A 20,015-nucleotide genomic window follows, 5' to 3' on the forward strand; every position below is an offset into this window, starting at 1 on the left:
CCCACAGTCATAAGTATAACTTCCTTTTATAGTTGGTGTGTGTGTACAAGTTTATCTGGATTTTTAAAAATCATATGAAGAAGAGTTAAATTTTATTTTTTCCAAATGTAATGCCAGCTGCTGAGTACCATGAATATTCAAGTTTATTCTCTCCACAGTAATGTATACTAAATTTTCATATATATATGCATCTGTTTCTGATTTCTGCATTCTTTCATTAATGTATATGTTTTTTTCTATGTCAGTAATGTATTGCTTTAATTACTACTGATTTGTAATATATTTTGAGGCCTGGTCCATTAGGTTCTACCTCATTGTTCTTCCTTTTCAAGACTGTCTTGACTATTAATGCAAGTTTTTCTTCCATATGAAGAGTAAGTTTGCAATTTTCATGAAAAATTGCAGGTCTTGCTCAGAAGTACATTGATCAGTTGGGGAAAAATGGACACCTTTACCCTGTTAAACATTTGGGATATCAGTTAAACATGACGTACAAAGCATATGCATTTTATCTCTGCTACTTCCTAGCATCATTTTGCTTGAATAAAAAGAATCGAAAGCAGTGATTTTGTTTTTTGCGTGACAAGAAACCTGGAGCTAGACTGCTGTTCTAGCCCAATGAGCTTAGGACATCGAGAGAAGAGCCTGTAGTCTCAGTCTGTTGACTCATTGCACTGAAGGAGACTGCTCAGCAGGGGAACCACGCGGCTAACTTTGTAGTTGACTTTATCAGTGCCTGCAATTATTCCAGCCTGAAAATGTTTACGTTTTCAGTCCAAACTAATTTTCACAAAAAGAAAAGGGGGAGTTATTATAGACTTTTGGGGAGAAGTGAAGTTTTGGTGAAATTTAAGTGTTACAGTATTTTGATTGTCTCTGTACAACAAGGTTGCGTGTAGATGGGTCAGCATCAAGTCTGGACTGAGACATGGACCAGAGAGTCCTGTTCCTTTGGTAACAAAGTTAGGAGAGAGATGTGGATGTGTTTCTTCTCTGAAGTTCAGCACGTTCGTTATAAATCAAGGCTGCTTCTCTCTGTCAAAATAACACAGATCCTCCAGGCAAGAGTGGGGTGTTTCATTCTTAGTGATCTAATTTCAGACAGCAAAGTTTATGATAGATTATGATTTTACAGAACAAAGTTTCTCAGAGAGAAAGAAAAGTAGTTACTCAAAGAAGGGGTTGTTATGACATTTTACTAATGTCATAACAACCTGCAGAGTGTCCTTGCGAAAAATATTGCTTCCTATTAATTTTGTAGCTGACTTTATTCGTGCCTGGTATTCAAGCCTGATGGATTCTTAACTTTCTCAGTCCAAGTGAATTTTTAATTTCTTACTGTACGGGGCCTGGCTGGTGGCTCTGTGATGTCATCAGGAACCTGAATTCCTTTTACCCTTCCACTCTAATAATTAATCTTACTATCATGAACTTGTTACTATATGATGATAAAATGGTTAATGAACCTTCAGCATAATGTCTGCATTCTGCAAGAAGGGAGAAGTCAAGGGAGCATGTCCCATGGATGCCATTCAAGAATTTTCCTTGAAAGCCCCTGCCAGTGATTCAACTTGCATCTCATTGACCTGAACTGGGTCATGTGACTTCACTGTCCCTGTTGGGACTATGTGATAAGTACATTCTTAAAGTTTCATATTGTTGCTCCTCAGTAAGACTGAGATTTTGTTAGTAAGGAAGTCAGAGAGAAAGGCTATTAGGTGGGGAAATGAACAGCACTACACTACACTACAACACTTTCCAAACTCGGATAAAATGATATTAAGGGAATAAGAAAAGCATAAACATACAGGAACAAAGAATATATGGGAAGAGAGAAGAGTAAATGTCAGTCGATTTTTTAAAGTTGTAAAGCAGATGGGGAAGTGTTAACTTGACTTATTTGAGCAGAGGAAGTGAAAATCTAAATGCCTGCCAAGGGGAATGGCATCAAGAACCAAATCAGTTTGCCCCACAGAATCTTGGAAAGTGAATTGGAGGTTCTGTGGAAGATGGAAGTGAGATGTGAGCTGTAAACAGAGGGATTGGTTAAAAGACAGTAAAAGGAGTAAATTTCAATTTAATACGTTCTTCTATCTTGATAGATACCTTTTTATTTGTATCATGTTTATTTTATTCTTGAACTTCTTGAGTTCAGTGCTTGGTATTTATATCTTTCTTGTTGTAAGCAAGATTATATTATGTGTGACTAATGATATTTTTGTACTAATTCCTGCCATCTCATTTTGTTTTTGATTTATTATTTATTCTTGTTTTTTTTTTTTTACTAACCTTTTGTTGTTTTTTTTTGGTTTGACTAAAGTTTTCTTTTCCATTTTTTTGTTCTTTCATAGGTCAGAAGTAGGTACTTTGTTTCTGTTTTTCTAGTGGTTACTCATAAAAAAGTTTTAATGGACTTAATTTTTTAATACCAAATGCATATTTAATCAGGCGCTATATATTTTCCATGAACAAGTCAAGGACCCTAGCAGGCTTTTCTTCATTTCTTCTTCCTCCTCACTCACTCCTCCTGTTCAGTGAGGACTTGATCTGGATTTATAATTGTATGTATATTACATCATTATAATTTACTATATAATTATAACTTCAGATTGTTTTTATATATTTACATCAATATAATATATATGAATTTTTTCAAATATGTTATATTTAGCTTAAGACCTTTTTTGGAAGTATTTGCTTCTTTAATTTTTCCTCTTTATTGTTCTTTTGTTGTTGTTTTTATTTTTTATTTTATTTTATTTTGTTTTTTTGATTTTTTTTTGAACATCTTTATTGGAGTATAATTGCTTTACAATGTTGTGTTAGTTTCTGCTGTATAACAAAGTGCATCAGCTATACGTATACATATATCCCCATATCTCCTCCCTCTTGCATCTCCCTCCCACCCTCCGTATCCCACCCCTATAGGTGGTCACAAAGCACCGAGCTGATCTCCCTGTGCTATGTGGCTGCTTCCCACTAGCTATCTGTTTTACCTTTGGTAGTGTATATATGTCCATGCCACTCTCTCACGTCGTCCCAGCTTACACTTTCCCCTCCCCGTGTCCTCAAGTCTATTCTCTACGTCTGCATCTTTATTCCGGTCCTGCCCCTAGGTTCTTCATAATCTTTTTTTTTTTCTTTCGATTCCATATATATGTGTTAGCATATGGTATTTGTTTTTCTCTTTCTTTTTTTTTTTTTCCTGCGGTTTGCGGGCCTCTCACTGTTGTGGCCTCTCCCGCTGTGGAGCACAGGCTCCAGACGCGTAGGCTCAGTGGCCATGGCTCACGAGCCCAGCAGCTCCACAGCATGTGGGATCCTCCCAGACCGGGGCACAAACCCGTATCCCCTGCATCGGCAGGCGGACTCTCAACCACTACGCCACCAGAGAAGCCCTGTTTTTCTCTTTCTGACTTACTTCACTCTGTATGACAGACTCTTGGTCCATCCACCTCACTACAAATAACTCAATTTCATTTCATTTTATGGCTGAGTCATATTCCATTGTATATATGTGCCACATCTTTCTTATCCATTCATCTGTTGATGGACACTTAGGTTGCTTCCATGTTCTGGCTATTGTAAATGGTGCTGCAATGAACATTGTGGTACATGACTCTTTTTGAATTATGGTTTTCTCAGGGTATATGCCCAGTAGTGGGATTGCTGGGTCATTGCTACCATTGCTGGGTCATATGGTGGTTCTACTTTTAGTATTTTAAGGAACCTCCATACTGTTCTCCATAGTGGCTGTATCAATTTACATTCCCACCAACAGTGCAAGAGGGTGCCCTTTTCTCCACACCCTCTCCAGCGTTTATTGTTTCTAGATTTTTTGATGATGGCCATTCTGACCGGTGTGAGGTGATACTTCATTGTGGTTTTGATTTGCATTTCTCTAATGATTAGTGATGTTGAGCATCCTTTCATGTGTTTGTTGGAAATCTGTATATCTTCTCTGGAGAAATGTCTATTTAGGTCTTTGCCCATTTTTGGATTGGGTTGTTTGTTTTTTTTATATTGAGCTGCATGAGCTGCTTATATATTTTGGAGATTAATCCTTTTTCAGTTGCTTTGTTTGCAAATATTTTCTCCCACTCTGAGGGTTGTCTTTTTGTCTTGTTTATGGTTTCCTTTGCTGTGCAAAAGCTTTTAAGTTTCATTAGGTCCCACTTGTTTATTTTTGTTTTTATTTCCATTTCTCTAGGAGGTGAGTCAAAAAGGATCTTGCTGTGATTTATGTCATAGAGTGTTCTGCCTATGTTTTCCTCTAAGAGTTTGATAGTGTCTGGCCTTACATTTAGGTATTTAATCCATTTTGAGTTTATTTTTGTGTATGGTGTTAGGGAGTGTTCTAATTTCATTCTCTTACATGTAGCTCTCCAATTTTCCAAGCAACACTTATTGAAGAGGCTGTCTTTTCTCCATTGTATATTCTTGCCTCTTTAATCAAAAATAAGGTGACCATATGTGCATAGGTTTATCTCTGGGTTCTCTATCCTGTTCCATTGATCTATATTTCTGTTTTTGTGCCAGTACCATACTGTCTTGATTACTGTAGCTTTGTAGTGTAGTCTGAAGTCAGTGAGCCTGATTCCTCCAGCTCCATTTTTCTTTCTCAAGATTGCTTTGCCTATTCGGGGTCTTTTGTATTTCCATACAAACTGTTCTAGTTCTGTGAAAAATGCCACTGGTAGTTTGATAGGGATTGCATTGAATCTGTAGATTGCTTTGGGTAGTAGAGTCATTTTCACAATGTTGATTCTTCCAATCCAAGAACATGGTATATGTCTCCATCTGTTTGTATCATCTTTAATTTCTTTCATCAGTGTCTTATAGTTTTCTGCATACATGTCTTTTGTCTCCTTAGGTAGGTTTATTCCTAGGTATTTTATTTTTTCTGTTGCAATGGTAAATGGGAGTGTTTCCTTAATTTCTCTTTCAGATTTTCCATCATTAGTGTATAGGAATGCAAGAGATTTCTGTGCATTAATTTTGTATTCTGCTACTTTTGATTAGCTCTAGTAGTTTTCTGGTAGCATCTTTAGGATTCTCTATGTATAGTATCATGTCATCTGCAAACAGTGACAGTTTTACTTCTTCTTTTCCAATTTGGATTCCTTTAATTTTTTTCTTCTCTTATTGCTGTGGCTAGGACATCCAGAACTATGTTAAATAATAGTGGTGAGAGTGGGCAACCTTGTCTTGTTCCTGATTTGAGGAAATGGCTTCAGTTTTTCACCATTGGGAACGATTTTTGCTATGGGTTTGTCATATATGGCCTTTATTATGTTGAGGTAAGTTCCCTCTCTGCCTACTTTCTGGAGAGTTTATCATAAATGAGTATTGAATTCTGTTGAAAGCTTTTTCTGCATCTATTGAGATTATCATATGGTTTTTATCCTTCAGTTTGTTAATATGGTGTATCACATTGATTGATTTGCATATATTGAAGAATCCTTGCATTCCTGGAATAAACCCCACTTGATCATGGTGTATGATCCTTTTAATGTCCTGTTGGATTCGTTTGCTAGTATTTTGTTGAGGATTTTTGCATCTATGTTCGTCAGTGATATTGGCCTGTAGTTTTCTTTTTTTGCGACATCTTTGTCTGGTTTTTGTATCGGTGATGGTTGCCTCATAGAATGAGTTTGGGGGTGGTCCTCCCTCTGCTATATTTTGGAAGAGTTTGAGAAGGATAGGTGTTAGCTCTTTAAATGTTTCATAGAATTTGCCTTTGAAGCTCTCTGGTCCTGGGCTTTTGTTTGTTGGAAGATTTTTAATCACAGTTTCAATTCAATTGTGATTGGCCTGTTTATATTTTCTATTTCTTCCTGGCTCAGAAGGTTGTGCTTTTCTAAGAATTTGTCCATTTCTTCCAGATTGTCCATTTTATTGGCATATAGTTGCTTGGAGCAATCTCTTACGATCCTTTGTATTTCTGCAGTGTCAGTTGTTACTTCTCCTTTTTCGTTTCTAATTCTGTTGATTTGAGTCTTCTCCGTTTTTTCTTGATGAGTCTGGCTAATGGTTTATCAATTTTGTTTATCTTTTCAAAGAACCAGCTTTTAGTTTTATTGATCTTTGCTATTGTTTCCTTCATTTCTTTTTCAGTCATTTCTGATCTGATCTTTATGATTTCTTTCCTTCCGCTAACTTTGGGGTTTTTTTCTTCTTCTTTCTCTAATTGCTTTAGGTGTAAGTTTAAGTTGTTTTTTTGAGATTTTTCTTGTTTCTTGAGGTAGGATTGTATTACTATAAACTTCCCTCTTAGAACTGCTTTTGCTGCATCCCCTAGGTTTTGGGTTGCTGTGTTTTCATTGTCATTTGTTTCTAGGTAGTTTTTGATTTCCTCTTTGATTTCTTCAGTGATCTCTTGGTTATTTAGTAGCACACTGTTTAGCCTCCATGTGTTTGTATTTTTTACAGTTTTTTTTTTTTCCTGTAATTGATATCTAGTCTCATAGCGTTGTGGTCGGAAAAGATACTTGATACTATTTCAATTTTCTTAAATTTACCAAGGCTTGTTTTGTGACCCAAGATATGGTATATCCTGGAGAATGTTCCATGAGCACATGAGAAAAGTGTATTCTGTTGTTTTTGGATGGAATGTCCTATACATATCAGTTAAGTCCGTCTTGTTTAATGTGTCATTAAAAGCTTTGGTTTCCTTTTTTATTTTCGTTTTGGGTGATATGTCCATTGGTGAAAGTGGGGTGTTAAAGTCCCCTACTATGATTGTGTTACTGTTGATTTCCCCTTTTATGGCTGTTAGTGTTCGCATTATGTATTGAGGTGTTCCTATGTTGGGTGCACAAATATTTTCAATTGTTATATCTTCTTGGATTGATCCCTTGATCATTATGTAGTGTCTTTCTTTGTCTCTTGTAATAGTCTTTGTTTTAAAGTCTATTTTGTCTGATATGAGAATTGCTACTCCAGCTTACTTTTTATTTCCATTTGCATGGAATACCTTTTTCCATCCCCTCACTTTCAGTCTGTATGTGTTCCTAGGTCTGAAGTGGGTCTCTTGTAGACAGCATATATACGGGGCTTGTTTCTTTATCCATTCAGCCAGTCTGGGTGTTTGGATGGAGCATTTAATCCACTTACATTTAAGGTAATTATTGATATGTATTGTTCCTATTACCATTTTCTTAATTGTTTTGGGTTTGTTATTGTAGGTCTTTTCCTTCTCTTGTGTTTCCTGCCTAGAGAAGTTCCTTTAGCATTTGTTGTAAAGCTGGTTTGGTGGTGGTGAATTCTCTTAGCTTTTGCTTGTTTGTAAAGGTTTTAATTTTTCCGTCGAATGTGAATGAGATCCTTGCTGGGTAGAGCATTCTTGGTTGTAGGTTTTTCCCTTTCATTACTTTCAGTATGTCCTGCCACTCCCTTCTGGCCTGCAGAGTTTCTGCTGAAAGATCAGCTGTTAACCTTATGGGGATTCTCTTGTATGTTGTTTGTTGCTTTTCCCTTGCTGCTCTCAATATTTTTTCTTTGTATTTAACTTTTGATAGTTTAATTAGTATGTGTCTTGGCGTGTTTCTCCTTGGATTTATCCTGTTTGGGACTGTGTGTGCTTCCTGGACTTGACTGATTACTTCCTTTCCCATGTTAGGGAAGTTTTCAACTATAATCTCTTCAAATATTTTCTCAGACCCTTTCTTTTTCTCTTCTTCTTCTGGGACCCCTATAATTCGAATGTTAGTTCATTTAATATTGTCCCAGGGGTCTCTGAGACTGTCCTCAATTCTTTTCATTCTTTTTTCTTTATTCTGCTCTGTGATAGTTATTTCTACTATTTTATCTTCCAGGTCACTTATCCGTTCTTCTGCCTCAGTTATTTGCTATTGATTCCTTCTAGAGAATTTTTAATTTCATTTATTGTGTTGTTCATTAATTTTTGTTTGCTCTTTAGTTTTTCTGGGTCCTTGTTAAACGTTTCTTGTATTTTCTCCATTCTATTTCCAAGATTTTGGATCATCTTTACTATCATTACTCTTAATTCTTTTTCAGGTAGACTGCCTATTTCCTCTTCATTTGTTTGGTCTGGTGGGTTTTTACCTTGCTCCTTCATGTGCTGCCTATTTCTCTGTCTTCTCATTTTGCCTAACTTACTGTGTTTGGGGTCTTCTTTTCACAGGCTGCATGTTCATAGTTGCCATTGATTTTGGTGTCTGTCCCCAGTGGGTAAGCTTCGTTCAGTGGCTTGTGTAGGCTTCGTGGTTGGGGGGACTGGTGCTTGTGTTCTGGTGGGTGGGGCTGGATCTTGTCTTTCTGGTGGGTAGGACCACGTCCAGTGGTGTATTTTGTGGTGTCTGTGAACTTAGTATGATTTTAGGTAGCATCTCTGCTAATGGGTGGGGTTGTGTTTCTGTCTTTCTAGTTGTTTGGCATGGGGCGTCCAGCACTGGAGCTTGCTGGCCGTTGGGTGGAGCTGGGTCTTAGTGTTTACACGGAGATCTCTGGGAGAGCTCTAGCCAATTGATAGTATGTGTGGCCAGGAGGTCTCTGGTGATCCAATATCCTGAACTTGGCTCTCCCACCTCAGAGGCTCAGGCCTGGCACCAGATCGGAGCACCAAGAGCCTGTCAGCTACACGGCTCAGAAGAAGAGGGAGAAGAAAAGAAAGATAGAAAAAATAAAATAAAAATTAAAAAAAGAGAATTATTAAAATAAAAAAGTAATAATAAAAGAAAAAAAAAGAAGAGAGCAACCAAACCAATAAACAAATCTATCACTGATAACAAGCACTAAAAACTGTACTAAGATAAACAGAAAAGTCAGAAACAAGTCAGTCGCAGACAGCAAACCCCAAGTCTACAGTTGCTCCCAAAGTCTGTCGCCTCAATTTGGGATGATTTGTTGTCTATTAAGGTATTCCACAGATGCAGGGTACATCAAGTTGATTGTGGAGATTTACTCCACTGCTCCTGAGGCTCCTGGGAGAAATTTCCCTTTCTCCTCTTTGTTTGCACAGCTCCTGGGGTTCAGCTTTGGATTTGGTCCCACCTCTGCATGTAGGTCGCCTGAGGGCATCTGTTCCCTCCCAGACAGGAGTGGGTTAAAGCAGCAGCTGATTAGGGGGCTCTGGCTCACTTAGGCCTGGGGGAGGGAGGGGTACGTTAGTTATAATTGGAATGCGGGGCGAGCCTGCAGCTGCAGAGGCCAGTGTGTCGTTGCAACAGCCTGAGGTGTGCCGTGTGTTCTCCCAGGGAAGTTGTCCCTGGACCACGGGACCCTGGCAGTGGCGGGCTGCATAGGCTCCCAGGGGAGTGTGGATAGTGACCTGTGCTTGCACACAGGATTCTTGGCGGCTGCAGCAGCAGTGTTAGCATTTCATGCCCGTCTCTGGTGTCTGAGCTGATAGCTGCGGCTTCCGCCCATCTCTGAAGCTCATTTAGGTGGTGCTCTGAATCCCCTCTCCTCGCACACCCCGAAAAATGGTCTCTTGCCTGTTAGGCAGCTCCAGACATTTTCCCGGACTCCCTCCCGGCTAGCTGTGGGGCATTAGCCCCCTTCAGGCTGTGTTCACGCAGCCAACCCCAGTCCTCTCCCTAGGATCCGACCTCCAAAGCCCGAGCCTCAGCTCCCAGCCCCTGCCCGCCCAGGCAGGGGAGCAAACAAGCCTCTCAGGCTGGTGAGTGCTGGTCGGCCCCGATCCTCTGGGCAGGAATCTCTCCGCTTTGCCCTCTGCACCCCTGTTGCTGCGCTTTCTTCCATGGCTCTGAAGCTTCCCCCTGCCCACCCCCCATCTCCGCCAGTGAAGGGGCTTCCTAGTGTGTGGAAACCTTTCATCCTTCACAGCTCCCTCCCAGAGGTGCAGGTCCTGTCCCTATTCTTTTGTCTCCATTATTTCTTTTTTCTTCTGCCCTACCCAGGTACGTGGGGAGTTTCTTTCCTTTTGGGAAGTCCGAGGTCTGCCAGTGTTCAGTAGGTGTTCTGTAGGAGTTGTCCCACGTGTAGATGCATTTTTGATGTATTTGTGGGGAGGAAGGTGATCTCCATGTCTTACTCCTCTGCCATCTTGAAGGTCTCCCCCTCTTTATTGTTCTTGTTGGAACATATTCTCTAGTAATAATTTCAGATATTACACATGGGAGGTGAACCATCTAAGTCCTGTTGAGTGAATCTCATTTTGAGTTTTAGTCTGAGTGGGTGTAGAAGGTTAGATTCAAACTTATTTTCAAAATCGTTTTATTTTATATCCTTGAAGCTGTTTTTGATTAACAGTCTGATGTCAATGGGATTCTCAGTCTTTGTTTCCTCTTTCTGGAAGCTTTTAGGATTTTCTCTTAATCCTTAGTAATTTTACTGTGATGTGCTTGAGACTTGGTGATGGATCCTTTCTATCTGAGAGCTCATGTCTTTAGTTTGGGGAAATGCTCTTCTATTATATTTTGAGCAATTTCTCTAATCCAACTTTCTTCATTCTCTCTGGAACTTGTATCAGACATATTTTGGAATGTCTACATTTATCTTCCATGGCTCTTAATATTCCTCCATTCTTTCTAATTTTACGAACTTTCAACCTGCATTCTAAAAGATTTCTTGTCTAAGTTTCTTGCTTACTAATTCCCTCTTAGACTCTACACATTCTGTAGATCAGCAAAATAGATTATAGGAACCTATTCTTCCCATTGTAGTAAAGCTCAAGCTGGGCATGCGGCTGCAACACTGAAAACTGCATTTTATAACCTCTTTTCTATGTTGGTGAGGCCAAGGAACTAAGGCCTGGAAGAAAGAAATGTGAGGGGAAATGATGTGTGCCCCTTCTGGGTATTGCTCTTAAAGTGACTGGATTGCAATTCTTTTGTCTTTTCCCCCTCTCTACTGACTAGAAGATCAGCCTAGGAAACACAAGTAGGAAGCCATTTGTAATACAGCACAGAGCTTCCTACTAGTCCTAAACTGCTTGCCAATCCCTGGGCCAATCCCTGGAGTATCATGCGAGAAGGGAAAAACTAAGTTGTTTAAACAACTGTGTTTTAATATCCTTAATGAGTTTAACAAGTTTAATAGCCCCCAAGATAAACACATTGTACTGATTTTTTTTTAATTTCAAAGATAAAAATGTTGTCAGTCTTTTGTTGCTTCTTTTATATTGATTCAACAGCCTTTCCTTTCTCTCTGAAAATGTTAACTCTATCTTGTCTGGTCTTGGTTTTTGTTTTGCTTTGTTTTGTTTTACTCTAAAAGAGTGGTTCTAAAACTTTGGCATGCAGCAGAACATGTGGAAAATTTGTAAATATACAGAATCCATGCCCACCCCAGAATTTCTGATTCATTAACTCTGGGGTGGGCCTGAGAATCCGCATTTCTAACAATTTTCCTTAGATGCTGCTGCTGCTGCTGGTCTGGCCACCATACTTTGAGAACCTCTGTTCTAGTAATTCTCTTTCACACAAATGTAAATTCTTCTACACTGAATGAGGAACCTTTTATTCTGTTGGCTGTTCTCAAATCTTTGGTTACTCTTGGGTGTGTACTCAAGAGCATTGGAAATTCCTGATGTCCAAAGTGCTACAACATATTTGTTTACTGTAGCCTTACCTCAGTGGCTTTCGGGGATGTGCAAGGCTTGATTCTGGGAGGCAGCTAGTTTTCTGGAGAGGGGGCTTCTATTCATTCTGGGCGTCACCAGCTTTCTGGGACACCAACCACTCTTGCCTAGAGGCAAATACCTCTGATGCTCTTTACCTAAATTGTTTTAGAGGAGCCTGTCCCTTTTGCATTTTTCAAGCAGTCACCTTGTTAGTTGCTCTAAGACCCCTTCTGCTCGCAGGATCCACCAGTTTTGGGGTTGAAACATCTTAGAGACACTTCTGTGTTTTCTAGCTTGCCTCTCCAGTGCATGATTAGGCTGTAGATTCCTTCAAATTCCACCCCCGCTCCGTGGGGGGTTTTCCGGTGTGGACCAGAAAACCTGAGACAAATTTTAAAAGCGCTGTAACACTAATTCCTTCTTCAATTTATTCCACGTGCCTCCTTTCTTGAAGGGAATTCTTTAAAGTTTCTGTTCTGTTGGAGGATTCCTTCAGTATGATCCAGTATCTTTATTGATTTCTGCTTCTATAATTTTTCTGTAGTCATCAGGGGTTAGGATGAGGGGAAGGGACATGTCAGCATATCCTCTACCCTCAAACTTGATCTAGCCTCTCTATATTTTACTTTTTTTAAATGAGTTTACTAAATAAAAACAAAATCTCTCAGTTATATCGCAAGCTTTTTGTGACTCTAGTACTGTATTATATACCTTCAGACATATATATTTTTCTCACAATTTAATAAATACATGTTTGCTTTGGTGGTTTCCACATATAACCTACCTGCTGTGTGGTTAGTAAATACCATTTTTTAAAAGATATGAGCCTATGCTAATGACAATTAAGAAAAAGTAGATAACAATACATAGTATTCATAACAATAATAGTATTTATTGAGGACTTGTGGTGTACCAGCCTTGAGGTAAGCACTTTATATGCATAGTATTATTATCACTATTTTGCACCTGAGGGTGCTAAAGCACAGAGATGGCAAGTAACTTACCCAAATTAACTTAACTAGTGAGTAGCAGAGGGAAGATTTAAACTAAGCTGTACTCCAGACCCTGTGCCCTTGGCTTCATACTAACTGCCTCCTGTGAAGGTATACTTGCTACTAGATTTCAAAGTCAGATAGCTGATGTGCATTATCTATGACCTTTCTGTTATAATGTATGTGAGAATACATGGCATAAAGCTGAAACTAGACTCTCAGTATTTTTTAGTACTTATTGAATTGGAATAGAAGTAGTCATTGTTGCCTTTCATTGTGTAATAAGGTTGACCATGTTTTATTTCCTTTAAATATAGGTAATTGTGATACAGACTTACTACAGACGATGGCATGCTAAAGTTGTGGTAGACAATTTAAAAAGACAGAAAATGTCAAGGTTGCAGTGGGAAGCACAGGAAGAACTAAGGAAGATAAGAGAAAAAGAAGAGTGGATGAAATTGGATTATTACCGGAGGCATAATCCTCAAACAAAAGAAGATTTTGAACTTCTTTACAATGCACTAGAGCGTAAGTTTGAAATACACTTTGCATAAAATATTAATTTTATAATTTTTCATTAGTAGGAAAAACAGGTTTACTAAAGACAAAAGGGGGACCTCATTATTTTAGGAAGATGTCTGGGGTATCTGGACTAGAGAATTTTAAAAGATGAATAATGTCTTACATTTGGGACAAGAATTAAGGCTGGAGTGAAATTGGAAACACTTTTATGTTAACAGTGGATGAATAAAATGTGACTACGACTCTGTGAATTATTCAGTTTTAGTATGTTATCTCATTTGCTACTCATCCCTATGAGATAAAAAGAGAAAGTATTGTCTAGTCTGTTTCTCTGATGGTCTTAGGAATTTGTGAACTCAGAGTTGAACTGTCTTGAACCCCTCAGTCCAGCATTCTGTCTCTGATTCTGCTCTTTATAGGAGATACCTTTTTATTCCCTTCTACTAATGATTATAAATATGTATATATATATATACATATATATGTATGTATATGTATATATATTCTCTACACATTTGATTTTATGGCTTATTTCTTCCATAGGATGTGTGCTAGTCATTGACACAGTTAAAAACTTCCGTTACTTGAACAAGCCAATCACTCCCTACTTTGGGCAGTATATACACTGTTCTTCTTGAAGCTTTTCCCCAACACCCACCTTCTAATCTCTTAGATTAAAATATCACCTACTCAAAGGCTTTTGTGACTGACAGTGCAACTTGGACATCCTATTATCATCTTAGAGTCCTCACTGCACACCAACTTTTCATTTATAACACCACAATACGTTTTTTATTAACATTAATTTCACTACTGGACTGTAAGCTCCATAAATGAATGACTCATTTATTTTTTGGATGATCTCTTTTTCTGTGTTTAGCTCACATGCCCAACAAATACTGGTAGAATGAATAAGTGAATGAATGAAGAGAAACCCAAGGATGTAGCCATGCAACTGTCTCTAGCTTCTGCTTTCCCAAGAGTACCTCTAAAGTGGAAGTAACCAGAACAGAAGAGTTGTTACCTTAGATACCAGAAAGTGAAGTTGGGCTCTTGTGATGACATAGAAGAATTAAAAAAATTAAAAGTAGCCTCAGTTTTTTTTTTAGTTGAATACGGTCTTTTTATCCAAAGAAATAATAGTCTTTGACTTCTCTATGATTATTCATAATATTAACTTTAAGTAACTTTTCTTACTATAATGTCATTTCTTTATATACTATTTATTTGTGGACGTTACTATGTGCTCTGTTACTCAGGTCATCCTTTCCTCTCTAATCGAATACAATTTTAGGTGTCAGATATCAGGTCTATTTAAATAGCTATATGATAATATGCTATTTACTGAAGATGATACAATTAAACACTAGGTCTAACAAGCAATAGTAATACATCTATCTCTTTGATAAATGGAAGAAAATGAAAATGAAATTTCTTACATAAAAGAGACATCTCTTAGTTTTCTTCCAGGCCTAAAATTCTAAATTAGAACTCTAAGAATAATTTAAAGTTCTGTTTTGTTGTAGTTAAAATTCTGGTTCACAAGCTCAGTAATTTACATAGCTCTTCTATTTACTATAGATTTCATTCCATATTCTTTACTCCAGTGTTTGAAACTGTTGCCCTCTTGTGGCTCATAGTGACAATTGCATACTTTGAATTACAACTCCTAATAACAGAGTTTAACTTCTTCAGGTAACCTGTTCCTTAGTGATAAAAGCAAAATGATATCAATTTAGGAAAATGAATTTAACTATATAAGATAATATGCTGTATCAAAGACAAGACTATCTCTGGGCAACAGTGTTTGATTTTTTTTTTTTTTTTTTTTTTTTGCGTGTCCCCTGCATCAGCAGGCGGACTTTCAACCACTGTGCCACCAGGGAAGCCCCAACAGTGTTTGATTTTTATGTCTTTTTTTTTTTTTTCTTACAGCAAATATGTTGAGGCAACTTCTTTCATTGATCTGACTGGTCACTCTTATCTCAGACTCGGTATAGGAGTCATATCTTTAGGATACCTCTCTTACCAACATGGATTAGGCTCAGAGCCTCTTTTCCTTGCCCCATTATTCTCTGTGCATACCATTCTCTTAACTGTCCATGTCTGTACCTAGGGCACCAGATAGGACCTTGTTCATTATGTCTAATAAATGTTTGTTGAATTGAATCTTCTACCCTTTGTCTTGTTTTAACTTGTGGAAATGGTGTTTTCTGACTCGTCTCTGATTATTACCTCTTGATCTCAAGGTTCCTTGGCTTCTAGCTTCTGGAGACTCGCTGGCCCCAGTCCTTTGACAGATCTGGCCCTGGGCTTTCAGTTTGAATCTTTCTTGTTTTTTTTCCATCTAGGCTTCCAGTCTGTGATAAGAATTTTAAAAAGCAGATGCGTATAAACTGCCAGTGACAGACAAAATATTGTATGTTCTGCTGTTTCTTGTTTGGAAATAGCAAGTTTATTAGATCTCAGAAATTTTAGAATGTGTATGGACTTTATATTTTAGTGCTATCCTTTCATTTTATGGTTGAACTTCAGACCCTGGAAATTAGGTAATTTGTTCAAGAATGTAAGTTAAGGTTATAAGATAAATGTATTCTTTGAAAGGAACCGGTTGCTTTCACATCTTTTTCTTTAAAAATATTGGAGGTTATTGACATCTGTTATGGGCTGAATTATGTTCCCCCCAAATTCAGATGTTGAAGTTCTAACGTCCAGTGCCTCAGAACGTGACTATATTTGGAGATAGGGCCTTTAAAGAACTAATGAAGAAAAAGTGAGCTCATATGGGACCCTAGTCCCGTATGACTGGTATCCTTATAAGAAGAGGAGATTAGGACACAGACATGCACAGAGAGAAGGTCATGTGAAGACAGTGGAGGAAGGCGGCCCTTTACAAGCCCAGGAGAGAGGCCCTCAGGAGAAACTAATCCTGCCATCACCTTGATCTTGAACTTCCATCCTTCAGAACTGTGAGGAAATAAATTTCTGTTATTTAAGCCTCCCAGTCTGTGGTACTTTGCAATGACAGCCCTAGCAAACTAATGTAGGATTCCAATTTTTTTTGTTTGCTTTTATTATCATTCCCAGGGAGCATATATTTTATGAAAGCAGGAAGAATCTCTCATTTTTCTCAATGTCTTCTCTGTATACTTCTGGAAACTGTCAAATCAGTTATAAAATCAATTTTATATAGCTGTTCCTGGTTCCTGTGTTTTTCTATTCCTTATTAGTAATGGGTCATGGTATTTTTCTGATGCCATGTTCTATCCTTTGCTGTAGATTTACAGGGAGTTTGTTCATCTAATGGAGAATTTTATTGGAATTAAGGTCCATTATTTTCATATTTCTAATTAGCTTCATTGGGTTGTTTCCTTTTTAAAAGTCATACTAATAATTTAAGCAAAATGCAAAATCTGAATATATATGGATATAACTGTATTTGAATACACATATGTATAGCTCCAGATTCACCCAGGACTTAAGGATTAATCTAGCAGATCAGTATGTTGCTTTTTGAGGTTGGCAGAATAGCTTAAATATCCTAGTGGCCTAAATTTATTACTGGTCCCAAAGGTTTCTAATGTAAAACTGGGAAGTAAAATACGCTTACTAATATCATTCCATTTTTATTTGCTTTCTGGGGACATCCATATAATCCCATGAGGTAAATATTCTCAGTTATTATTTCCACAAGCAAGCAATCTTCCTCTTTATTCATATACTGCCTTTTAGTATATGGGTATTGTCAAATTTTTAAAGCTTTTTGGTTGGTAAAACTACTCTTAAATGATAAGCTCATCAATCATGGATTTTCTGGACTTTCATAACATAATTTAGCACTTAAATTTACAATCCTTTTGCTGAACGCAATTTAGCTTTTAAATTTACAAATCCTCTTTTCGAATAGACTAAACTGTACAGTATCTGAATAATGTATTCCTGGTAAGAGACAGAATGGGATTCTTATAAAGAACACAAGTGACAAGTCCTTGACCTGATCAAGATGATTTCAGATTGAAATTTGAGAAGAGGAAGAAATAATATGATAAAATTATAAAACTAGATATCCTGAAAGGCAGTGGTTATAACAGAGGAGGGCCAGAAACAACATGACTTCAGATATTTACCTTTTGATGCAGGGACTAGTATTAAAGTAAACTTGAAACTTTAATAGAAGAAGGAAAATATAATTTCTAATTATATAAATTATATATAAATGTAATATATTCTGAAATATCCCTGCAACACGATGAGAGAGTAATCATGCCTGGAATATAACAACAGAAGAGTACATTTTACTTGATTGAATCATATCTAATAGAAGATAAAAGGAAGTAATCTTATGTCAAGAGTTGATTTACCCAAAGGAAGTCTTTAAAACTAATGGTGAAAAATGTCAAGCTTTTGGGTAAAGATAAATGTAATGACAAACAAAAATTCTGTCCCAGTGGAAGGATTTTACAGTCTATCCAACTAGGGAGAGGCAGAGACACGTTCGCTCCTTCAAGAAGGCATTATGTCTTTCTCACTTTTGTATGTACCATCAAACTTTATAGAGTTCTTTCAGATAACAGTTGCTCAAAAATTGCAGTTGAGTATTTTGAATTGGCAAAGAAGTGATAGGATTTTGACAAGTATTGATATAATAACCAGATCAGGGAACTAGGATTTTTGAAGTTCAGATAAAAAATAGGTTAATTGATTCTATGGCCAGAGTGTAGTTCATGAGACTCTGAAGCTTCATCATTCTGACAATAAAGTAATAAATCATCTCTACATAAAAGGAAAGAATTACATGGCTAATGAAGTAAATATGGCTTTCCAGTAGTAAAGCACCTAATAAGTTCACATTGAAAAGAATTGTGATGAATGTCAAAGACTAGAGTGACTTTTTGGAATGTTTGTTCAGAATAAAGAACAGTAGGTCACTGTTTCTACTTTTGTTTTGCTTCCATGTTCTGTGAAGAGCAGAAAACAAATATGGCTCAAATGAGTTCAGGTTCACAGTCCAAATGTATGTCCCAGGGGATCAAAGCCATACTGTTATCTTTCAGTAATCATGGAGAATGGGAGGTGTGCCCAGAAGACATGACCTTCCAGAGGAGACTTGTGATTAACTGTCACATACATTACATCTTTTTATAACTCTGCCTGGCTCCCTGCCCCAATACACACTTTTCAGGTGCCTGATTTAAATATGAGGCTTACTTATGTAAAATTCCCCCAAATTGACTTACTGCAATTTTTGTTTCTTCCTATGCATTTTGATATGTAGTGCTTTTATTTTTCTTTCCTTAATTGTTGACACTCATACCTTTTACTTCTTATTTGATTAAAATGTTATTTTTGATAGTATTTCTTACATTTCCAAGCAGATGGGAATATATTTCCTTTTTAAACTTTTGTTATTAATTGTAGTTGAATTGTACTGTGTCAAAAAATGCAGTTTTCGACATTTCTGATTTGGGGGATTTGTTTTCTTCCATTCCTACTCCTAGAATTTATATAACTTTATATAAATGCTTCATAGAACTTTGAAAATAAGATACATTTTCAGACTTCGGTGTTCAGAGCTTGATGTATATTAATTAATTTAAATTTGTTAATCATACTGTGTCAGATATTTTTTGTTTTTAATTCTTCTTTACTTGACTGTCATAGATTAACTCATTTGTGTTTTATTTATGTTTATATAATATAAAACATACCACAGTAGTGTTTATAACTGATAGAAGTTTTGCTTTTTATAGCTTGATGGGATGTGATTTTCAGTGTAAATATTCATGCGAGTCATACCTTTCATCATAAAATTATCTTCTATCCCAAGGGATGAATTTTGAGTGTTTCCCCCCCTATTTTCAGTATATTAATATTGCTGTATCTGTCTTTTTTTTTTTTTTTTTTTTTTTGGGTTGTGGGCCTCTCACTGTTGTGGCCTCTCCCGTTGCGGAGCACAGGCTCCGGACACGCAGGCCCAGCGGCCATGGCTCACGGGCCTAGCCGCTCTGCAGCATGTGGGATCTTCCCGGACCGGGGCACGAACCTGTGTCCCCTGCATCGGCAGGTGGACTCTCAACCACTGCGCCACCAGGGAAGCCCTGTATCTGTCTTTCTTGTTGTTCGTATTTACCATCCTTTTATGTTTAACCTTAGTCTTTGGCATCACTTTATGCCTTCCAAAAACATCATGTCATTGAATTTTTAAAAAGCCATAATATTTTATTTTCAGTCAAAAAAATCGAACCATTTCATATTTTTCAATATAACGATTATGCCTGATTTTGCTTCTCTCATCTTGCTTTATGCTTTTTATTTCTAATTTTTTGTCTTTTTCTGCACATTTATGATTGTTACTCTTTTCTGCAATGATTTGAGATGTAAGCATTCTTTTTTTTATTCCTTCTTAAAGTTTTTCAAAGACGTTCTTAAAACAGGTAAACTATCAAATGGATTCATAGCCTACCCTTTTCTCTACTTCTGAGTCCTGAGTTAAGGTTTACTACCTTCTGCTAGAGGGTCCACTTTCTGAGATGAGACAACAGCAGTTTGGGGGACGACATTTGTGCCTCCTTGAGTGTCTTCCAGTCGAATCTGCACTGTGTCTTACGGAAATTGCCCTGAGATTTCTACCACATGGATCACACCTCTCTCTGATTTCCAGTACTGCCTCCGGTCTCTCCCTCTCCTCCCCCATTTCATGTTTCCTGTATCATTTCTAGAAGAACTTAAGAGAGAGGAGTTGGAGTTAACAGCCTGTATATAAACCTCCATCTTGTCAGAAATTTGGTATGCCATATATTAAAGAGGAACTAGGCCTGGATAGGACATGAAATTATGTCAAATAATATGCAATTTAAGAAAGGGAAGTGTTTTTGTCTGGAAAAGAGAAAACCTAAGTGGACTGTGACAGCTGTCTTCGATGCCATGTGGTGCAAAGAATAGACTGACTGTTT

General features: G+C 37.4%; 1 protein-coding gene across 1 annotated transcript in view; it reads left to right on the forward strand.

Annotated features, from left to right (window-relative positions):
• Positions 1–20,015, forward strand: part of IQUB (IQ motif and ubiquitin domain containing) — a 56,805-nt gene that overhangs the window by 9,370 nt on the left and 27,420 nt on the right. The window contains exon 6 of the mRNA XM_007471290.1: positions 12,858–13,068. Within this exon, the coding sequence (XP_007471352.1) occupies positions 12,858–13,068 (211 nt within the window). The remainder of the gene's footprint in view (positions 1–12,857; positions 13,069–20,015) is intronic.

This window comes from Lipotes vexillifer, unplaced genomic scaffold (assembly GCF_000442215.2).
Source record: "Lipotes vexillifer unplaced genomic scaffold, Lipotes_vexillifer_v1.1 scaffold618, whole genome shotgun sequence".
NCBI classification, from domain to species: Eukaryota; Metazoa; Chordata; class Mammalia; order Artiodactyla; family Lipotidae; genus Lipotes; species Lipotes vexillifer.